General features: G+C 40.7%; 1 protein-coding gene across 8 annotated transcripts in view; it reads left to right on the top strand.

The window, feature by feature from the left end:
• Positions 1 to 20,386, top strand: part of SFMBT2 (Scm like with four mbt domains 2) — a 223,632-nt gene that overhangs the window by 155,225 nt on the left and 48,021 nt on the right. For all 8 annotated transcript variants that reach the window (XM_079912536.1, XM_079912543.1, XM_079912540.1 and 5 more), the window contains 2 exons: positions 11,132 to 11,214; positions 17,580 to 17,706. In XM_079912536.1, the coding sequence (XP_079768662.1) occupies positions 11,132 to 11,214; positions 17,580 to 17,706 (210 nt within the window). The remainder of the gene's footprint in view (positions 1 to 11,131; positions 11,215 to 17,579; positions 17,707 to 20,386) is intronic.

Genomic DNA, 20,386 nt, shown 5'->3' with positions numbered 1-20,386 from the left:
GAGTTTGGTTTTTTCTGCAGCATGATATATAATAGCAAAAGACTGGGGAAAATCCAAGTGCCTGTCTGTATGGGATCGGTTAAGTCGATTTTGGATGTTTATATAATGAGAACTATGCAGTTGTTAAAAAGAATGAGGATAATCTCTACATACTGACATGGGAAGCTCTCCAAGATGTACTGTGAGTGACAGATCAGTGAGTTATAGTATGATGTCTTTTTTGTTAGAAAAGAGGTTAATGAGGATATATATTTATGTTTGCACATATTCCTGGAAAGAGACTATGGAAGGTTGCGTAAGAAACTAAGAGACACAGATGTAGGGGACAAACGTATGGACACCAAGGGGGAAAAGTGGCAGGGGGTGGGTGGTGGTGATGGGATGAATTGGGAGATTGGGATTGACATGTATACACTGATATGTATAAAATGGATAACTAATAAGAACCTGCTGTATAAAAAACTAAATAAAATAAAATTCAAAAAAAAGGAAACTAATGAAAATGATGACTTCTATGTGGGGTATGGAGGTGGCGACCAGGGCAGATGGGAATGAGACTTCACAGAATACGTTTAAAATCTTTTTTTTTTCTTTTTGATCTGAGTGTGAATGTATTATCTATTCAAAAGGAATCATATGATATTACAGGTAGAGGGTTTTTATACCTAAAGGGATCTTAAAGATTATCTCATCAACTCCAATCATTATATATGTGGGGAAATTGAAGCTCAGTTGTGTTAAATGATTTTTTAAGTCTTGGGGCTGAACTTGGCTTAAAACCCCAGTCTTAAGATCCCAAATTGAATGCTTTTTCTGTATAACCAGATCCACCCTTTATTGCTGTTTTCTCTCACTGGTACCTTCGTAAAAGCCATCCTTCTCAGTAATTTGGGGACTTTTTGGTGGCCTTACGCAGGACTGAGGGATGTCAGTGGACCATGACTTACCCATGACGGGAATGATCTATGTGTCAAAGCATTTGGAGAATTTCAATTCTAGAGAATAATATTCCAAGTGTTTGCCATTATAACAAAGCCACAGCTTTAGTTACTGAGCTCCCTTACCATTTGGGGAGACTGTATATTTATGTGTACCATATATGTAGTAAAGTATATTTATTTTTGTAATTAAAGTGAATTAAAATTGAGAGATGCTGGTGGTTTCGGTAGTGATGATTTTATGGTTTCTTTTTGAAGTAACTTGTTAGGTGTCTTACGTGTCAACACCTGGTCTGGGAATCATGCTGTCGGATGTTTTCCAACACCATTCTTGGCTTTAGTAATGTATGAAAGTAGATGCTCTTTTTAAAAGTTTGTTGTTTTTCACTCGAATTTTGAGAATATGTAGGATTTATTACACATGTTGAGAAGTGAGTTTAGATGTTTTCTTGTAGGTGTGTTCCCACAAAAGTATTACATTGTTTAGATTTCTGCTTATAGTTACAATGTGTTGCCTGATCCCCAAAAGAGAGTAACCCACTCATTCCCCATTGGGAAGCAGCTGATGAAACAAGACACCTGGGTGGTAGAGGAGATGTGCAGACAGCATACATCCCTACTCACATTATTTTGACTCCTTTCCTATTAAAAAAATCTATCCCCAAACTTTATATACAAATCGTCTAAGCTAGAATGGATCGAAATGTTTTATTGTTGTCTTTGAGCACGTGCTTTCTTGGTAAGCAAAGGACAGAATCTTGGAGATTTCATCCCATTCGCTGAAACCCAACAAACAACAATTCAGTATTATAGGCTTTCTGAACCGGGGTCAAACAAGTAAATAAATCAAGCAGGCAGAAATGCATATAGGTTGCCAACCACGACTTGCTACTTTTAAATCATTTCCTTAATCTCCTTGGCATGTAACACCCAAGATTAGTCACAGAATCAGCAGGGGGATCTCGGTAGACAAGTGAAGCCTATCCCTTTCTGTTGTAAAATGTGTGAGCAAAAGCTAAAGTACGTCACTTATTTTTGCACTTCGTCTCTGCTCTTTGGCCATCTTAATAGACACACAAACTTCACACAATTTAAGAAGTAATTTTTCTTTTAATTTATTTATTTTATTTATTTAATTTTTGGCTGCATTGGGTCTTCGTCGCAGTGCGCGGGCTTCTCATTGCAGTGGCTTCTCTTATTGCGGAGCACGGCGCGCAGGCTTCAGTAGTTGTGGCGCACGGGCTTAGTTGCTCCGCGGCATGTGGGATCTGCCCGGGCCAGGGCTCGAACCCATATCACCTGCATTGGCAGGCGGATTCTTAACCACTGTGCCACCAGGGAAGACCGTAAAGGTGTTTTTTTTAATGATTTTCAAGACCCACATTGGTGAACCCTAATTGGTATTCTCTTTTCCTCAGACGCTGACTCATGCGACCTAATCCTTCTGTCATCTCCTATTTCAGACATACCAACGGGGACAGAAAATAATAAACATACTCATGGATGTCCCGCCTCAATTGAGCAGATGCTACCATTTTGCCGTTTTTGATTCAGAGTTTTAAAAAATGAAACAGAGCATCATAGATGTAATTGAAGACCGGGTCAACCTTGACTCTTCTATTTCTTACCCACTATGTAATCCGTCAGCAAATCCAGACCATATTCTCAGGATCTGACCAGGTGTCATCAAGACCACGCTGGTCCAGGTCACCGTCCTGTCTCTCCCAGGTTACGCCAGTGACCTCCAGTTTTCTCAGCCTACTCTCAACACAGCAGTCAGACTGATGGTGTTAAAACCTAAAGCACGCACGCCCCTCCTCTGCCTAGCCTTCCCAGGGCCATCCCACGCGGCTCAGAGGCCAAGTCAGGGTCCAGGTCATGACAACACCCTTCAGCACCTACCTGGTCTGGCCTCCTGTCTTAAGACTTCCCCCAGTCCTCCCATTCACACCAGCCTCCTTGTCCTTCCTGGAACATGGAGCACGTCACCCCCTTAGGCCATTGGCACTGGCTGTTCCCTCTGCTTGGGTCACTCCTCTGCTTCTTCAGTCTTGACCCAGGTGTCCCCTAATTGGTGTCGTCTCTCTTGGCAGCCTTGTTTAATCAGCAAATCGCCACCCCCAACATTTGTGTCTCCTTCCCTGCATGGCTTTTCTCCATAGAACCTTTTATCATGGAAAATAACAAGTAATACATATTTTACTTCTTTTCTTTTCAACTGTCTTTCCACTAAAATGAAAGATGAGAAGGGCAGGCATTTCTGTCTTGTTCTCTGCTCCAGCCCAGCAGCTAGGAGAGTGTGGAAGTTTTGCATGGCATGAGAAGAGAAAAAAGTTTTGCTTACTTGTTTTTTGTTTTTGCTTGAATTGAATTGGATTTTCAAATTCACTAATTGTCTCAGCATCATTTATTGAGTAATCTTCTGTTTCCCCTCTGACTGGTAATGCCACCACTGGCATATAGCAAGTTCCGTTATGGTTGTGAACCATATCTTATTCTTAGTTATTCTGCTTCATTGGTCTATTTGTCCATCCCTATACAAATACCTCAGTTTATAAAATTGATTTTACTTTATAATATGTCTTGATATCAGGTGAACACCTCTGCTTTCTCCCTTTTCAAAATTGACTAGTTATTTTTGTCAGGTTATTCTTGTACGTGAATTTTAGAATCAACTTAAAAGGCTCCATGAAGAACCCCATTGGATTTTAATGGCATTGCATTTATAGATTAATTTAGAAAATTGGCATTTTATTTTATTATCTTTCTATAACTTGAAATCTTTTTCTAGAATTTTTTTCTAGAATTTTTTCCTGGGTACATTGTCCTTTAGCTTGCTGTTATGAATTAGATTTTTATATTTTTTTAGAATTTATTATTTTTTATTGGATGTAAACCATCTAATAGAATACCACTGATTTTTGTGTATTTATTTCATATCTAGTCACCTTCCTAAGCAGTGTGTCTCAGGAACAATTTGTAGAAGATACAGTTTAGCTGATTCTTGAAGGTTTGGTGAAAGTAGCTTGTAAAACCGTCTGGAGCTGGTTCTCCTTTAGTTTGTATTTTATGGAGTATGAATTTATTTCCTTCAAGGGTTATATATTTAGTCATGGCTACCACTTCTGCTTGAGACAGTTTTGGTCATGTATATATATGTACAGAAGTGTCTGTTTTAGCCGTGTTTCCAAATTTCATGTCAGATCATTCTGTTAGGTCAAACTTTCATTGAATTGTTCAAATATTATATGTTCTCCCTATATTTTTGTTTGTTCTATAATTTTCTAAAAGGTGCGTTAAAATATTCTGAGACTGAGGGTTTGTCAGCTTCACGAGTGTGTGTGTGTGTGTGTGTGTGTGTGTGTGTGTGTGTGTGTGTGTGTGTGTATGTGTATGTGTTTGAAGCTGTGTAAGGGCATTCAGGGTGAGGATGGTTAGAACTTCCTGGTGATGACCCGCTTTATCCCTAGTGAAGCGTTTTGCTCTAAAGTCTGTTTTGTCTGACTCTCACGTTCATTTGTTTCCTTATGTGGTTTGTGATTTTTTCATTGTGAGCTCATTTTCAGTGACGATTGTTATTTCTGTGGGAGTTCCAAAATCTTTAGACCGAAAGATTCGTTTCTTTGGTCTGCTTTTGCGTTAGCGTCTGGCCAGTGTTTTAGGGTTTTCACAAGTCCTAGAGTATTTATCACTTTATCTTCCTACTAGAAAGTGAGGGTTTTAAAAATCTTTTTATTCACTTCCCTTTCCCCAGCACATAAAACAATGCCTGGTACACGTAGGTGTCCCTGATTATTTAAGGAACTAACGGGTGAATCTTACATTAATTTCTCTGTCTGTACCATACAGAACTGTAAAATTGGACCTTACAGCCGTGTGTGCCACTGCCTTGAATGAGCAAGTGGTTCCTCTCTTTCTCCCCCTAAACGGAACCCTGGGCAGGTGGCAACCATGTCTGCTCCGCTGCTTCTCCCTCCAGGGACAGGGCTAAGATGGTCTGGTTACTTTTTTGTTGACTGAGGCCAGGCATGATAATAATCTCAGCTTCTGCTGCTCACCTTCCTTGAGCACAGGGTTGTCTTCCATCCCTGGGCTTTCATAAGTAGTTTTTTATTATTATGTTTCATCTGGCATCTAAGGGGACTATTGATCAGCCCACCTTGTTACTGGACTTGGATGCATGTTCTCATTTCTGGCTCTGTGATTCATTCTCGAGCAAAAAGCACTTTTGATTGAATATTTGGGGGACTAAAACTCTGGGTGTTTTTTTTAATATCTGAAAACATTTCTGATTGTTGAAAACTACCTCCCTCTTGTTCACTTATCTCTGAATTTACTTCGTTCTTCAGGACTCTTAAGATGGTTTTGCCATTGGCAGTTGGCCTTTACGATGTTAGATTCCATCCTGGGGACATATCTGTATCTCCTAATACTGTTTATGATTCAGAATAACATTTTGAGCCTGCCCCCAGTACATGTCACACAGTGACCATACGTGCATTAAATACTTCTCAACATTTATTTTTATTCTAAAAGATGAAGAAGTTGGAATGGCTGGTGTTTATACTAACTTGACTTATTTGTTTCCTTCCCTTGTCTGTCTTTGTTTTTCTTTTTTTTTCTGCACTATTCCATGAATGTAAAAACAGAATAATTCGATTGGAAAATGAATGTGTAAATTTTCAAGATCTCCATCAGGGAGGTCTGGAAGATGAACATCAGCTGAGAATGTGGAGGGTGCTGGTGGATTCCAAAGGGGGCATGGTAGCTCTTTAAAAAATGACATGGACGAAAGGAAATGCTTTAATCAATTACTAGGGTTTTTATCTTGTTCCCTATAAGCAAACTCATGAAACAAATGAGGAGGTTGTTGAGAACCCTTGCTCAGGAATTGACCTAGCACTCCTGCACCTGAGGACTGTGTGGTCCTGCTGCCTCACCTGTGCCCTGGGCACTTGCATCCTGCTTATCACTCAGGGTGGCTGTGAGGCTCACTCAAGGAGATGCTATCATGGGCTAAGCCTGAGTAAGTGTTCGAGGGACTCGCTGAAAGCCTCGGGCTTGAAAGGAGAGAGGTCACCATTCAGTAAGGAGAGCAGTGCCCTGGAAAAGTGCCCAGTAGGGCTGCTCTCACGATTCATGAGATTTTCTGAGAAAGGGTTAAGAACCTGCTCTTACTATAATGTGGTTTCTCTGTTGCTGTCTCTCATTCCTGTATCTCCGTCCTGCTATTTGCTGATCTTTGAAGATGATTGTGTCATATTTCCTTTCAAAGAGAAGTTGGACTAGAAGCTAAAGAAGCTTCCTGTGAACCCCAGGTGCTCCAGCACCTCAAGGATGTGAACGTTCTCTGAGTTGTGGAAGATCTCCCTGGAGCTCTGTGATCTTCCATCATGAGGGGTGGCTTTCTTCAGGGCTTTCCTTCCTCATTCTCCACGTCTCCCTCCAGCCTTGCCTTTACCCACTGCATCACTCTTCCCATGCCGTGTGTCTGTCACTCTCTGAGCTGCCGGAACAGGTGAAAGCAGAGCACATGCCTGTTTCATCCCCGTCTTACCAGTAACTAAGCTGGAGACGTACAATGAATTGTTATGAAATGGATGCATTTCCTTGCTTTAGAAAGTGTTGCCACTTTATAGGACTTCAGGGTATATTTCTAAATACTTTTTTTTTAACTGCAGATTTAATATGCATTTATTCTTTAAAATTCTGATAAAAAGTAGAAAAGTTCCCTATCCTGAAAAAATAACTTTTGGTGTATATTCTTTGAGATTTCTGTTTCCTTGAATATGTAACTTTGTATTTCTGTGTAATTATTTTAGACAGCCTTTACAGTGGTGGATTTGTATCATTGTTTTTCATTTTGTCATTCAGGTAGATGTCAAACATGATATTCTTTTGCTATTTTTATTTTTTTTTAAGATTGTACTTTTTTTTCATATCCACCTAGCACAGAACAGGACCTTTTACTCCAGTGGTCTCTTTTTTTTTTGAGAGAGAGAGAGAGAAATCTTTTTTAAAAGCCCTGCCCTTCCCTCCATCCCAAGTCACTGGCAAGGGGTGTGAGACCGCCATGATTGCCTCAGGGTTGTCATGATTCACTTCCTGGTGCTGAGGAGAGACCTAACTTCCTCTAGGAACTGGATACAGTCAGGATTCTGTTAGCAAAGAAGAAGCAGGAGGACGGCTGAGGGGAGGTCATCATGGTATTCCTGGATTGGTTGACTGGTGCTTTGATTATCTTTTTAAGATAGAGTGAAGATGCTATGCTTTCCAAATTTTTGTATTATTGAAATAATTCATGAACATTAGTGAAAACTTGGAAAATACAAGGAGGTAGAAGAAAAAGGTATCCAGGAGTCCCACCACACAGATAATTATTTTGTTATTTCCTTGTAAGTTTTTCTTACATTTCTTCAGTCTTTTCTTTTGCATATTTTAATGTCAGTTTGATAATTCTGTGTATGCTTGTAGCAGTCTTTTCAGCTAAACTTACAGTAATCATTTTTTCATGACTTTTTTTAGTAAACTAGGTGCAATTTTCATGCCTGCGTGACTTTCCATGGACTTGGCTAAGTTTCACATTATTTTCTACTTTTGGATATAAAGATTGTTTTAAATCAAAATTATTAGTAATGATGCCATTGTATCTTAATGTATCACATTTTATCAGTTTTGGGGTTTTTTTTTAATGGGTTACATTTCCAGAAGTGCAATTGCTGTGTCAAAGTTCATGGACGTTTTTCCTGCCAAATTGTTTTCCAGAATAATTGTCCAATTGCACTGTCAATAGTAATGTTTGCAAGTGGAGCTGTTTTATGTCAATTAATTTGTATCATAAGGAAAAATGGGTCATTGACCTGTTTCCTTTTGGACCTGTAATAGTTGGAACTTCATGCAGAATAAACACTAATTAAAGCTTAAATAACCCTAGTGGTGGAAGTTCAACAGTGTTGCAAATTTTAATAGCCCAAGGGGTTTTGATTTCCTTTTATTTGCTTTTCCCCTCTGGTGTTTTCCTCCCTCCTGGGTTTAAAACATGCTTTCCTGGCTGTGGTTAAGCCTTAGTACTTCTTGTTCTGTCTTTGTTGATTAATGAGCATAATTGACCCCTGTTGTCTCTATTATAAGAGCCACAGCAGTTTGTTTTTATGTAACAGTTATTTTCTGAGCTGTCACGAAAATGCCTTACAAAGCGAGCTCATTATCAGACTGAAGGAGAAGAATTTTAAGTGATGAAGCGAATAAAGGTCCCTGAGAGAAGGAGGAGGCAGAGGAGTTGAAGCTGTTCAAATATTCAAGGAAAGGAGAGAGTTCTGGGGACAGAATAGTGGCTTGTTGCTTAGGTACCCAGCAAGAGTTGGATATATCCTGAAATTATTAGATTAAAAGTGGCTCCCCACAGAGAATCTTGGAGACTGGATGTAGAAAGATTGAATATAGGTCCAAGAAACCGTGAGCCTGGCATTTATGGAGTGGGTTGAAAATCCATTGGAAGTTGGTGGTTATGAACGTGATAGGAAATCCAGCTACATGGCTATCTGTATAGGGTGTAGAGGTGACCCCTAAGTTGGAAAGTTTTATCTGAACAGATACCGACCATACAGAATACCTAAATTTGATGTTATTTCAGAAAATGGTTTGCTGTGCATTTGTATGGGTGTTTTCCTATTTCTCCCCTTCCCACATGATCTTGATAAGATTTTCCTTTGCTCACAAACTAACTCAGGAAGTAGCAGAGGTCCAGGGAAGAGATATGTAACAGAACGAGGTCTTGACCTTAACAAAGCCAGTGAGCCGTGGGCCTAAACCACCAGGGTCCTTCTGTTGGCAGGATTCAGCTTGTTTCCAGCTGTTCACTTGAGAGCTCTTCTAGGGAATGTCTTGTTATATATCCGCTCTTCATCCAACCTGTCACACTTTTCCCCTAGGAGAAGAGAAGGGAATTAACCGCAGAGGGAAGGGAAATAATCCTAAATAGCAATGGTAATTAGTAGTAGTGGCTCTGAATCATGAAATGCAGCAGCTTGAGGAGAGTTTGAAGCTCTTTTCTTTCTCTTGCGGATTAGTAGAGAGGGAAAGCCAGGTACAGAAGACTTAATTTATTTCGACCTTGGTTCATCCAAGCCCTGGTAGAACTGGGTCCTTCATCCAGTTCTCCTTTCTGGTTCAGTATTTTCATACAGTGAGGTGACTTCTCACCAGTTTGAGGTGTCTTTCGGTGAATTCTTCTATTCTTATATATTAACGCAAGGATTTGCTCCAAAACAGTTACAGAGAAAGTACTCGAAGTGGACGATTACATTAATTGTAAAGAAACTCGCAGTGCCTTGATTAAGACACGTTTGTTTTGTTTGCAGATGTTCAGGAGAAGGTTGGTTTGGTTGCTTCCAGAGCCCTCTGGCTGGAGGGACAGCTCTGGACAGAAGGTCTGGGGGGAAGGGAGTGTGGAAGAACGTGCAGAACCTCTTCAAAACCAGCTAGAAAGATTACACAGCATCTCAGGACTCTGAGACATCTTATCTCCTCGTTGGAAAGTAGTGAGGAGCTGTCACTCTTTACAGGGACATCTCAGGAGCAAGTTGGGGGGGGGGGGGTGTGCTCTCACTGATGGTCGGCAGGGGAGGAGGGAGGGGGGAGGGTCAGTCCCTGGGCCAGGAAGACAACTGCCTTCTTGGTTAACGTCCACCCCCATCTTTTAAAGAATTGAGTAAATTGAGCTTACTTAATGAAAAGCATACTATTTTGTACAGGTGGAGGTAGGAAGCAAACAGTATCTTGAATTTCTTCAATATGGAATTTCTGTAGTCTTTCTGCAAGTGTGGATTTAGTAACAGAATTCCCCATGTTAAGTGAATTTGCAGGTGTAGAATTTATGATGATACAGGGCAAAGAATCAGGGGCTTGGCTTAAAAATATCCTTAAGAAATCCCTTATAGATTTATTTTACATATACTTAAACCAGTGAAGAGAGAACTGTTAAGTGATGATTATAGGGGCATTTTGCAGTTTCAGGTAATCCTGATTGGTGCCGTATTTTTTGGTTCCATTCCCTTCCTTTGTTCACAGGAAATGCAAATGACCCATTAAGAGGTATTTTCCTACCTAGGTTCAGCCATATACTCAACTCCTTTCTTGTTTTATGGGTTTTTTTGCGGTATGTGGGCCTCTCACTGTTGGGGCCTCTCCTGTTGCGGAGCACAGGCTCCAGATGCGCAGGCCCAGCGGCCATGGCTCACGGGCCCAGCCGCTCCGCGGCATGTGGGATCTTCCCAGACCGGGGCACGAACCCGTGTCCCCCGCATCGGCAGGCGGACTCTCAACCACTGCGCCACAGGGAAGCCCTTATTTTATGTTACAAACTTCTCCCATGTCTTGTTTTGGAGGTCACGGTAGATCGATATATATTGTATAATTATGTACCTCTTCCCCCAACCCCAAATGAAATGAATAAAGAAAGAAAGAAAAAAAACATGTTAAAGTTAGTACATATGAATAGTTGGTTCTCAAACTCCCCCAGTATCTCAAATATGCCCCCAAAACTTCATCCGGAGAGGCGCACCTTCCCCAGTTCTCATTTTCCATCCTTCTCCGTGATTCAATTCTAAGGCAAGGTTTATTCCTCCCTGACTTCCATGTCTTTGGAGGATTTCCCGCTAGAATCTCAACTCCTTTTTGGCCATTTGTCTTACCTTCAGTTACTCTTTAAAAAGTATTCTCCTCTAGTGTTGTTTTCCAATAAAATCTCACGGTTTCCACGAAGATGTCGAGTTGTAAGTTCACCTGAACTCAGAATTGATATGAAGGCACGTGTTGTGTATTTCTGCCAAATGCCTTGTGCGGGTGTGCTCTGTGGAATGCTCTGTCTCATCTGTTCTCCCCCAGAGCAAATCTATGCCCCGGCATGCACTGACGGGGTAAATTCCCCCCTTCTTCACCTGGTTTCAAGCACCGAATTATGATAATGATGGTACACCCTACCTATATTTAGTACTTTACACTGTCTACAATATTTCATTGAACCCTCATAAAATCCAATATGTTGTCACACATGAGAAAGGGCTTCACCTTTTGGGGAGGGGCCCTATACTTGCTGCCCTTATTACTTTAAATTCCCGACACACCCTGGCGCTGTTCATTGGTCTGAGATGCGGCTTGGTTAATGCGTCTTCTCTGCATTTTCTCACGCACAGGTTACTCTGGCCAGGACTTCGACTGGGCAGATTATCATAAGCAGCATGGGACAGAAGAAGCACCTCCCTTCTGCTTCAGAAACGTAAGAAGCCTGGTTCTTGCTACTCCTTTACTCATTAATGTTGTCCACCTTGAGCTGTGTAAGTTGTATAAGTTGCTTTTTATTTATTGAACAAGATGAGGTTAGGGTGCTACCCTGTACCATGGGATGCTAAGCCTTTTTGTCAGTCTTGAAAAGTCCTCCTTTCCGTTTTTGTGTCAGTTAGGGAGACGCTGGGCTGTAGTGACAGGTTGACTACTAAACATGTCGTAAGTTTTTCTCTGACTTGTGGACGGTCCAGGTTGTTCCTGATTACCAGGTGGCTCTTCTCCTTGCACTGAGCCTTGGTCTAGGTCTGTACTCGGCTTCGTCCAGTGAGCAGATAAGAAAAGAGAACCAGCAGAAGATAACCCTCGTTCTAGACACTGTAGCTTGATATTGACACATATGACATCTTACTCCTGTCACCTGCTGTCGTTGAGAACTAGTCACTCGGCTACACCATGCCATGAGTGAGACCAGGCAGTGTGCCCTGGCTGGGCTGTCCCCCCACCTTGAGCCTGTACACTGGCAGGAGGAGGACAGAGTTTGGTGGACAGCCAGCCAGCAGGGCCACCATTAGCTGTGCACTTTGTTAAGGTCAAGACCTTAACATTGAATGGGAGATTCTCTGCTCCTGAGGTATATTCTTAAAATATGTTCCTAAATTTTTCATTGGATTAAAGTAATAACATGCTAACCCAACAGTTTTCTGCTGTGCTTACTTTAAGCCACCTCCTTCTTCAAATACAGCTTATTGGCACCGAGACATATAAAATAACTCTGTGTGTGTGTGTGTGTGTGTGTGTGCGCGCATGTGCGTGTGTGCGTGTGTGTTCGAACGTGTGTACTTGCTTATTTATAGGAGTTTGTTGTAGAAAATAGTTTACAAGTTATTCATGTAAACTTTATCAACCGTAGGAACTAAAAAGGGATGTGAACTATCATGTTCGTTTTGAGAGTGAGGCAGAGATGTATAGCCTTGTATGTTTAACATGCGTTTAGTTATGAGAGTTAATTTTTTATGCTAAGAAAAAAGATGCAGTCCTCCGGTTGGAGACTCCAGATACTACAGTGCAATGTGCTCCCACACCAAAGAATCGTTTTCTGGGCACGTGCGCCTAGAGCTGCTGATTCATTGCTGCCCCACCGATAATTTTTACTCCAGGGATTCAGTTGGCAATGCTTTCTGATGGGAAGAGCTGGCTTAACAGAGAGAAGCTCAACACTGAGCATAAATCATAATCAGATTTTGGAGAATTAAGTAGGTTGATGACGAGGTCAGCTTGTGCTCATAAATACGGAAACACGTCAGTGGCAGGGTTGGAAATCAGGGCTCCTTACACGATTGAATGAACTTCTACTGGATGACATTGCCTTTCACAAAGGTAGCTCTTCTGAAGCGTTGAAAGAGCTGTATGAAGGGAGTGAGGTGGTGTGGAGACAGCTGTGCGATCTGCCACCATGGGAACAGCAGCTGGTTAGCTCTTAAGGCATATTAAGTCCGTGGAGTCTTACTACACTTCAAACTGGGTTGACATCACTTGTCATGGAATCTGCTGGCCTCGTTGCCTTTTATTTGTGATTGTGGAAACTCCTCATTGCATCCTCAAACCCCTTTGAGGTTGTGCTTTCTTCCAGACGGGAGATTGTCTTTCCCTAACTCTTTAGCCTTGGGAAGAAACTCCTCACATCTTCCCCTTGTTCTGGATTTAGGGAGTTATTTCTTCTATGACAACATGGTTCCCCCAAGGTGTCTTTTTATATCTTCTGCTCCCATCAGCCAGCCGTTGTCCAAATGGATATTTATAGTGGACCCAGGAGCCATATCCCCAGGTGGCCTCTGAGCTTTCAGGATTCAGCTACCAAGATGAAATCTGTATTAATGAAAATGCTGGCGTATTCATTAGGAATGCATTTGTTACAAAGATGCCCCCTTTGTTTCTTGCTGTCCGTTTATTTAATCGACAGGATTGTTATCTGCCTTGGTGGCACGTGCATTGCATTACTGGTACTTTGCTGGATGATGTTAACAGGCTACAAGTGCTCTTTAATGGAATGCTTATCATGAATCATTTTTTAATCACACATCTCGTGTGTACCAGAGGAGGGGTCGTGTGGAAGTGGATGCGTGGAAGACGTTACCCTGGGGATGTTTAGCAATCCGAGGCTGTTCTGAGACGGATTGACACAGGCAAATGCTTAGTAAAATAAACTCAAAGGTAACAGTTTTGCTATTGATCCTTTATAAATTACCCTCAGGCAGTGAGTTGAAATGAAAATAGGTTACACGGTTGTAGCTTTCCCTTATTAAGTAGGATAAAATGCATTTTAACTTACTTAGAGGCTTTTCAGGCAGTGTATCGAGTCATGTCATCAAAAAGAAACTCAATACCTAATATGCATGAATGAGGCCAGACGACTTGCAGAAAAACAGCCAGCGTAGAATTCCTTTGATTTCGATTTCTGAAGAAACATAAAGGAAAGGAGCATATTGGTTTCTCAACATACATTGGATAATTTTGTTCTGGTAACATAAAAATATAATTGCATTTTCAACTTAACTTCTATAAAAAGACATGGAAATGTGAATTACCTTGGTTTCTTTCCATGAGTCATATAAAGATGTAATCTCTCTTACTTACAGGAACCTGTTTATCTCAGTTTATGTATTTCAAAGTAGATACATTTATATAGTATTGCAATGTCTGATAAAAAAATTTATAGTAGTGGGTAATTTTGGAAAATTTCATATTTATTTTTAAAGTGTTAGGAGGGAGTTTTGCTTCTAGTATTGGCTGAGTAAGCTCATACTGAATTGATCCCCCTGCAGATAGCAACTATAAATTCTGGGCAGAATACCAAAACTAGTACCTGAGAGACATGGAAAATGAACAAAAGCAGAAGGGTTTTAGAGGGGAACAGATGCTTGGAAGAAAGTAGTAGCAGGAGTGGTCACCCATTTTTTACAGACTTTTGGCTTAAGGTCAGCCACAGTTGACAACATAGGGGCTAATGAAAACAGTGATATAAAATTCAAGGTCTTTCTGGCCTGATGAACCAGTTAACAGAATTTGGGCAACCACAGCTACTGGAAAGTGAGGGAAGACTCAGACAGGGGAGAGGCAGGAGGGAAGACCACAAATCCAGTGTATAAACTCTGCCTAAATCTTTTAACTGATCCCTGAACCATGTATGTGCCAGGAAAACTCCAAGAAGCCTTGCTAAGGATGAAAGAACTGAACTGAGATTTGAGCTGCTTCTCAAGAGTCAGAGTGTATAGTTTGAGTCCAGCCAAGTTAATTGCTTGCTAAAACAGAGAAATCAACACTCTTGGGAGGAATATAACACAATCCAGAGTCTCTGTGATATATATTTAAAACATCCAGGTTTCAATCCAGAGTTGCTCAATGCATGAAGAAATAGGAAAATCAGACTCATTCTCAGTAGAAAAGATAAATCAACACAGACCAAATCCAGCATGTCCCAGGTGTTGAAATTAGCAGACAAGTATTTTAAAGCCCCTATTACAACTAAGCTCCCTGGTGTAAAGCCGTGGTTCTCAAAGTGTAGTCTTTGCACCAGCAGCTTCAGCATCTCCTGGGAACTTGTTGGAAATACAGATTTGCTGACCTCACCTCAGATCAACTGAATCACAAACTTTGGGGTGAGACTTAGCAGGCTATGTTTTTAAAAAGCTCTCTAGATAATTCGGATATACTCTAAAGTTTCAAACCATTGATGTAAAGGAAAATATTCTTGTAATGAATAAAAAGATAGGAAGTGCCAGAACAGAAGTAGAGAAGATAAAAAAGAGAAATTTTAGAACCCAAAAATACAATATCCAAGATAAGCAAATTCATTGGAAGGGCTTAATAGCAGAATAGAGATGACAGAGCAAAGAGTTCATGACCTTGAAAATAGAAATTATACTATCTGAAGAACAGAGAGGAAAAAAATGATTGGAAGGAAGGGAGGGAAAGATGAATAGAATCCCAGGGATCTGAGCAACCATATCATGTGTACTTGGTGACTCAGAAGATGTGGCCACAGAAATTGTGGAAGAAAAAAATAGATGAAGAAACAATGACTCCAAATTTACCAGAGTAGCTGAAAGATCTAAATTAATGGGTTCAGGAATCTCAGTGAATAAGCAACACAAATACAAAGAAACACAACCTAGTCAAATTGCTGATAACCAAACATAACGAGGAAAATCTTCAAAGCATCAAGAGAAAAATGATACATTCCTTATACAGGAACAGCAATTTAAATAACAACAGACGTCTCATCAGAAACAATGGAGACTAAGAGATGGTGAATTAATGTCTTTAGAATGCTAAAAGAAGAAAACTGTAATTCTATATCCAGCGAAAATATACTTGTGGAATGAAGATAAAAAGACATTTCATCCAAGAAGATTGTACAAGTGACAGACACGTGAAAATGTGCTGAACCTCATTGGTTACAGAGAAGATGCAAGTTAAAAGCACAATGAGGGCTTCCCTGGTGGCACAGTGGTTGAGAGTCCGCCTGCCGATGCTGGGGACACGGGTTCGTGCCCCGGTCCGGGAAGATCCCACATGCCGCGGAGCGGCTGGGCCCGTGAGTCATGGCCACTGAGCCTGCGCGCCGGAGCCTGTGCTCCGCAATGGGAGAGGCCACAACAGTAAGAGGCCCGCGTACCACAAAAAAAAAAAAAAGAAAAGTACAATGAGATACCACTAGACCTACCTATTAGAAAGGCTAAAATTTGAAAAACTGGCAATACCACGTGCTGGTGAGGCTGTTTAGCAGCTGAAACTCTGTACACTGTTGATGGGAGTGCAAAATGGCATATTGGAAAATAATTTGTCAGTTTCTTAGAAATGTGCATTTACCATATGGTCCAGCAATCCTTCCGTTTCTAGAGAAATGAGAACTTAGTGTTAGAGGCTGAATTTTGTCCCCCCAAAATTCATGTGTTACGGCCCTAATTCTCAGTATCTCAAAATGTGACTGTACTTAGAGTGTTTAGAAAAGTAATTAAGGTAAAATGAGGTCACATGGGTAGGCCTTTCTCCAATATGACTGGTGTCCCTATAAGAAAAGGAGATTAGGACATAGGCCACATACATGGAGGAAAGACCATGTAAAGACACAGGGAGAGGATGGCCATCTTCAAGCCAAGGAGAGAGACCTCAGAAGAAATTAACCCTGCTCACAGCCTGATCTTGGATTTGCAGCCTCCAGAACCATGAAACAATTAATTTCTGTTGTTTAAGTTGCCCGGCCCATGGTACTGGCTGTGGCAGCCTGAGCAGCTTAATATGCTCACACAAAACTTTGAATGTCCATAGTGGCTTTATTCACAACTACCAAAACCCGGAAACAACTCAGCTGTCCTTCAGCTGGTAAATGGATAGATAAATCATGGTGCATGTGTAGAAACCACTCAGTAAAGTAGACTGAGGTACCCATCCGTGTGATGGCCTGACTGACTCTCAGATGCACTTTGCTTCGTGAAAAAAGCCAAACTGACAAGGCTAAGTAGGGTAGGATTCCACTTAGGTGGAATCATAGAAAAAGTGGAATTACGGGAACAGGAAGCAGATCAGTGTTCCAGGAGTTGGGGGTCTAGGAGGGACTGCTCACCGAAGGGCCGGTGCAAGGGCATTTTGGGGGTGATAGCACGCTCTGTGTCTTGATGGTGGTTGTGGCTACAGGATTGTGTGTACATTCACCTGACAGCCCTGCTTTCCTAGAACAGCACACCAAAAAGTGAATTTCCCTCTGTGAATTTTTAAAAATGAATTTTAAAAGTAAATAAAAATAAACAGAGAACAAAGGGAAAATAGAGACCATTTCAGATAAAAGAAAACTGGGAATTCATCACCAGCGGACCTTGTACCAAAAGAAAAGCTAGAGGACAGACATCCAGCTGAAGGAGATGATCCCAGGTGGAGGTCGCCGTCTCCTTTCACCCTCAGATACGCCCGGGGGGACCTGAGTGAGGAGCGCAGGGACGTGGGAAGAGTGATCGGTACCACAGTGATTCTGAGGTTGGAAGGACGCACATGGAACTGGGAAGCCAGAGTGGACTCACCCTCGTGCTCATTCAGCAGATATTGTTAGGCACCTGCCGTGTGCCCAGCGTAGTTCTCATTTCTGGGAAACAAGCGAAGGGTGTGTGGTTCTTTCCTCGTGGATGGTGGGGAAAGACTAAGCAGGCGCGCTCGCCTGTCTGTCTTATCAGTAAATCTGTGTGCGTGCACGTGTGCGTGCGTGCGTGTGTATACATTTCTGCAGTGCCAGCTGGCCACTCCCTTGCTGCGCGTTATCTGGCTGTGGTATCTGCTGGCTCAGTGTCAGTTCTGTTTCTGTTTCAGACGTCATTCAGCCGGGGCTTCACACAGAACATGAAACTTGAAGCCGTGAACCCCAGGAATCCGGGAGAACTCTGCGTGGCTTCTGTCATTGCTGTGAAGGGGAGGCTGATGTGGCTTCACCTGGAAGGTACTCACAGTTCATAATCGTTCTGAATTCAGGGTCCACCTGGAGAGTGCAGGGTGCAGATGACGTCAGCACTGCTCAGAAGTGCCCCTTTTGCTTTCCTTTTATTTCAGCTGTCTTAAATTATTCAGCGTTCTTAAATAAGTGAAACTAATCAAATATGAATTTGTTCAGAGGCTCTCATCTTAACTAATAATTTCATGAAATGAGACTCTGGTGCAATAATTATGTTTGGAGCACAGTGGTCTTTGTACATCTCTGATTATAAAAGCTGATGTCACGATTAAGTTAATATGAGTCACTAAAAGTTGGTATTTGAGGTCTTAGTTATTAAGCGGATAAAATTATATGTTTGCATTTTACTGTTAACCATACCCTTTACTTTGGTTTCTTTCGTAGATGTTTAATTTTTCCTTAAAGTAATAACTGGACATGACTTTCTCCCCAAATATATAATAATTTAGGCTTGTTTGTTTAATGATGTTTAAACTGTTCTTCATGGCTGCATTTTATTTCTAATCATCCAGGTAATTCACAGAACCATGCACTTTGTAAGCAGAACCTTGATCAGATTGTGGGCTTAGATAGGAGACTGTCTTTTTCAGATGTTATATTTTCAATGAGGAAGAATTAAAATGAATTTGCTCTCTGAGGTTGTGTCATCTTTCTGTGATTTAAAATTCTTTGGGTCTTTTGTTTGTTTGTTAGTTGTTTGATTGTTTTTCAGTTTCACAGCACTTGGTAGTTATTTCAAATGAATATGGAAGAAGAATAAGATGCTGTAGATGACTAATGAAGTGATGTTAGCTTTCCTAGTCCAGATTTTAAATTTTATGACCTGGTCAACCACCATTGGAATAGAAAGTTTGGAAGGTCATAGAATTGGTGCCAGTATCTTTATCCTCTTTCGTCAGTAAACAAGTCTAAAAAAGCACTGAAGGTTCTTTGATAGGTCTACCATCTAATAAATATTATAGTCTGAGAGATTGGGAGGGGCAGAGAACAGTGATTTTAGCTGAAAGTCCAGTGTGTTGTTAATTCCCAGAAGATAGTTTAAAACATAACTACAGTTTAGGATTTGAAAATCAATCTGAAATAAAAGGAAATCCTCAAAAAGTTGGTAGCTTTGTAGATTTTCGAGTAGAATGGCCTCGAGTTGGAATTAGCCAAAATGTGGACACACGTGTCATGGTGATATTTCTGTAGGTACTGGATTAGGACATGAACTTACTTTCGTTACTGCATATAAAGTTGAATCAACTGCTCTTGGAAAAACAAGATCCCTTTGGTGATTTTGAATCCCTAAATTGAACTTGCTACCTAATACTGTGCTAGGCCTAATATTATGAGAGATTAGAGTCTTGTTTACATGATTAATTTGAAAACAAAAGTGGTAAAGTTCAAGGCCCTTGTTTCATCACTATTATTTAGCACGTGACGGTTAAAATTCTTTGGCAGTCATAATTTATTTAACAGTTTGTACTTCCAAAGTGCTTTTAGCTGTTAATTACCTAACATAGAGAGCAGTAAGAGTGTCCTGATTTTTATAGATGGAGAAAGTAGCTAAGCCATTACCATGTGCCTGAGGTTCAGTTTCATTGCTCTTGACCTCTTTGTTGCTTAATTCAACATACCCTACACCTTCCCAATTCTTAAAAAGAATGATGAGCAATGTCTAGTGTATATTTAACATTTTTGACAGTCTTGCTTTTTCTTTGGTTATAAACTTCTGGTTTTATAGCAGAGAAATGTAAATCAGCTCATGTCACCTCTTTTTCTTATTCTCCGGAGTGCTTTCATTGGGAGCAATGAAAATTAGTTAACGTTAGGAAGCAGGTCAGAAAATTGATTGTCCATTTTCCCAGACCTTACGTATTAAAAATTTCAAAAAAAACCAATCTGTTGAATATTGTTTACCTGATGCTGTTGGTCAACATTATGCATTTGCCTCATCAGCTAAAGTTAAAATTCATTCAGTCTGCTGATCTTTCTTGAGTTGGGGGTTCTGCGGGGAATTTTGTGTTGATTTTGGGCCCTTCCCGGATGCTGACCTTTTAAAGTGACGAGCTTAATGGCACTTCTCATTATCTCCAAGTTTTATGTATTTAGTGTTTTCTTTCCTCAGTCCTGGGGACAAAATGTTAGAGAGTCACTCCAGTCACTTTGGGGCAATTAAATTATTTTTATGATGATGGTGATTCTTATTATAGACCGTTTATATGACAATTTATAATGTACTTCATACCAATTTGTTAGTTATTTTATGTAATAGATTGATTTGAAATATTTTCAACACATGGCTAATTGACTACGTTTAGTAATCAAAATGATCATTTTAATTTAGTATTTGACTTCTTTTAAAGTCAGATAGTTCTTTAAGTGCCTCTAAAGGAACTGATGTTGAAGAGGAAGTGATAAATCAAATACGTGAGGTTAGTGTAATATTATTCTGGGTGCATGTTTGGAAAGAATGTCAAGTTCTCAAAAACCGCTGACGGCGAGCCAGGGCCGTTTCTGATGATGCGGTTTTGTGCTTGGGAAAGGACGTTGTGATGTTTTCTCTTATGTTAATTATCTACTCTAGGTTATCATCTCTACAGTTACGAGCATTTATTCATATTCTACGAATTTCATTCAGTTTTAGTACCTCTCGTATCCGTAGCCCCACACACTGGCTCACACC

This window comes from Stenella coeruleoalba (assembly GCF_951394435.1).
Source record: "Stenella coeruleoalba genome assembly, chromosome: 2".
Lineage (NCBI taxonomy): Eukaryota > Metazoa > Chordata > Mammalia > Artiodactyla > Delphinidae > Stenella > Stenella coeruleoalba.
This window is presented reverse-complemented; position numbering and strand designations above follow the sequence as displayed.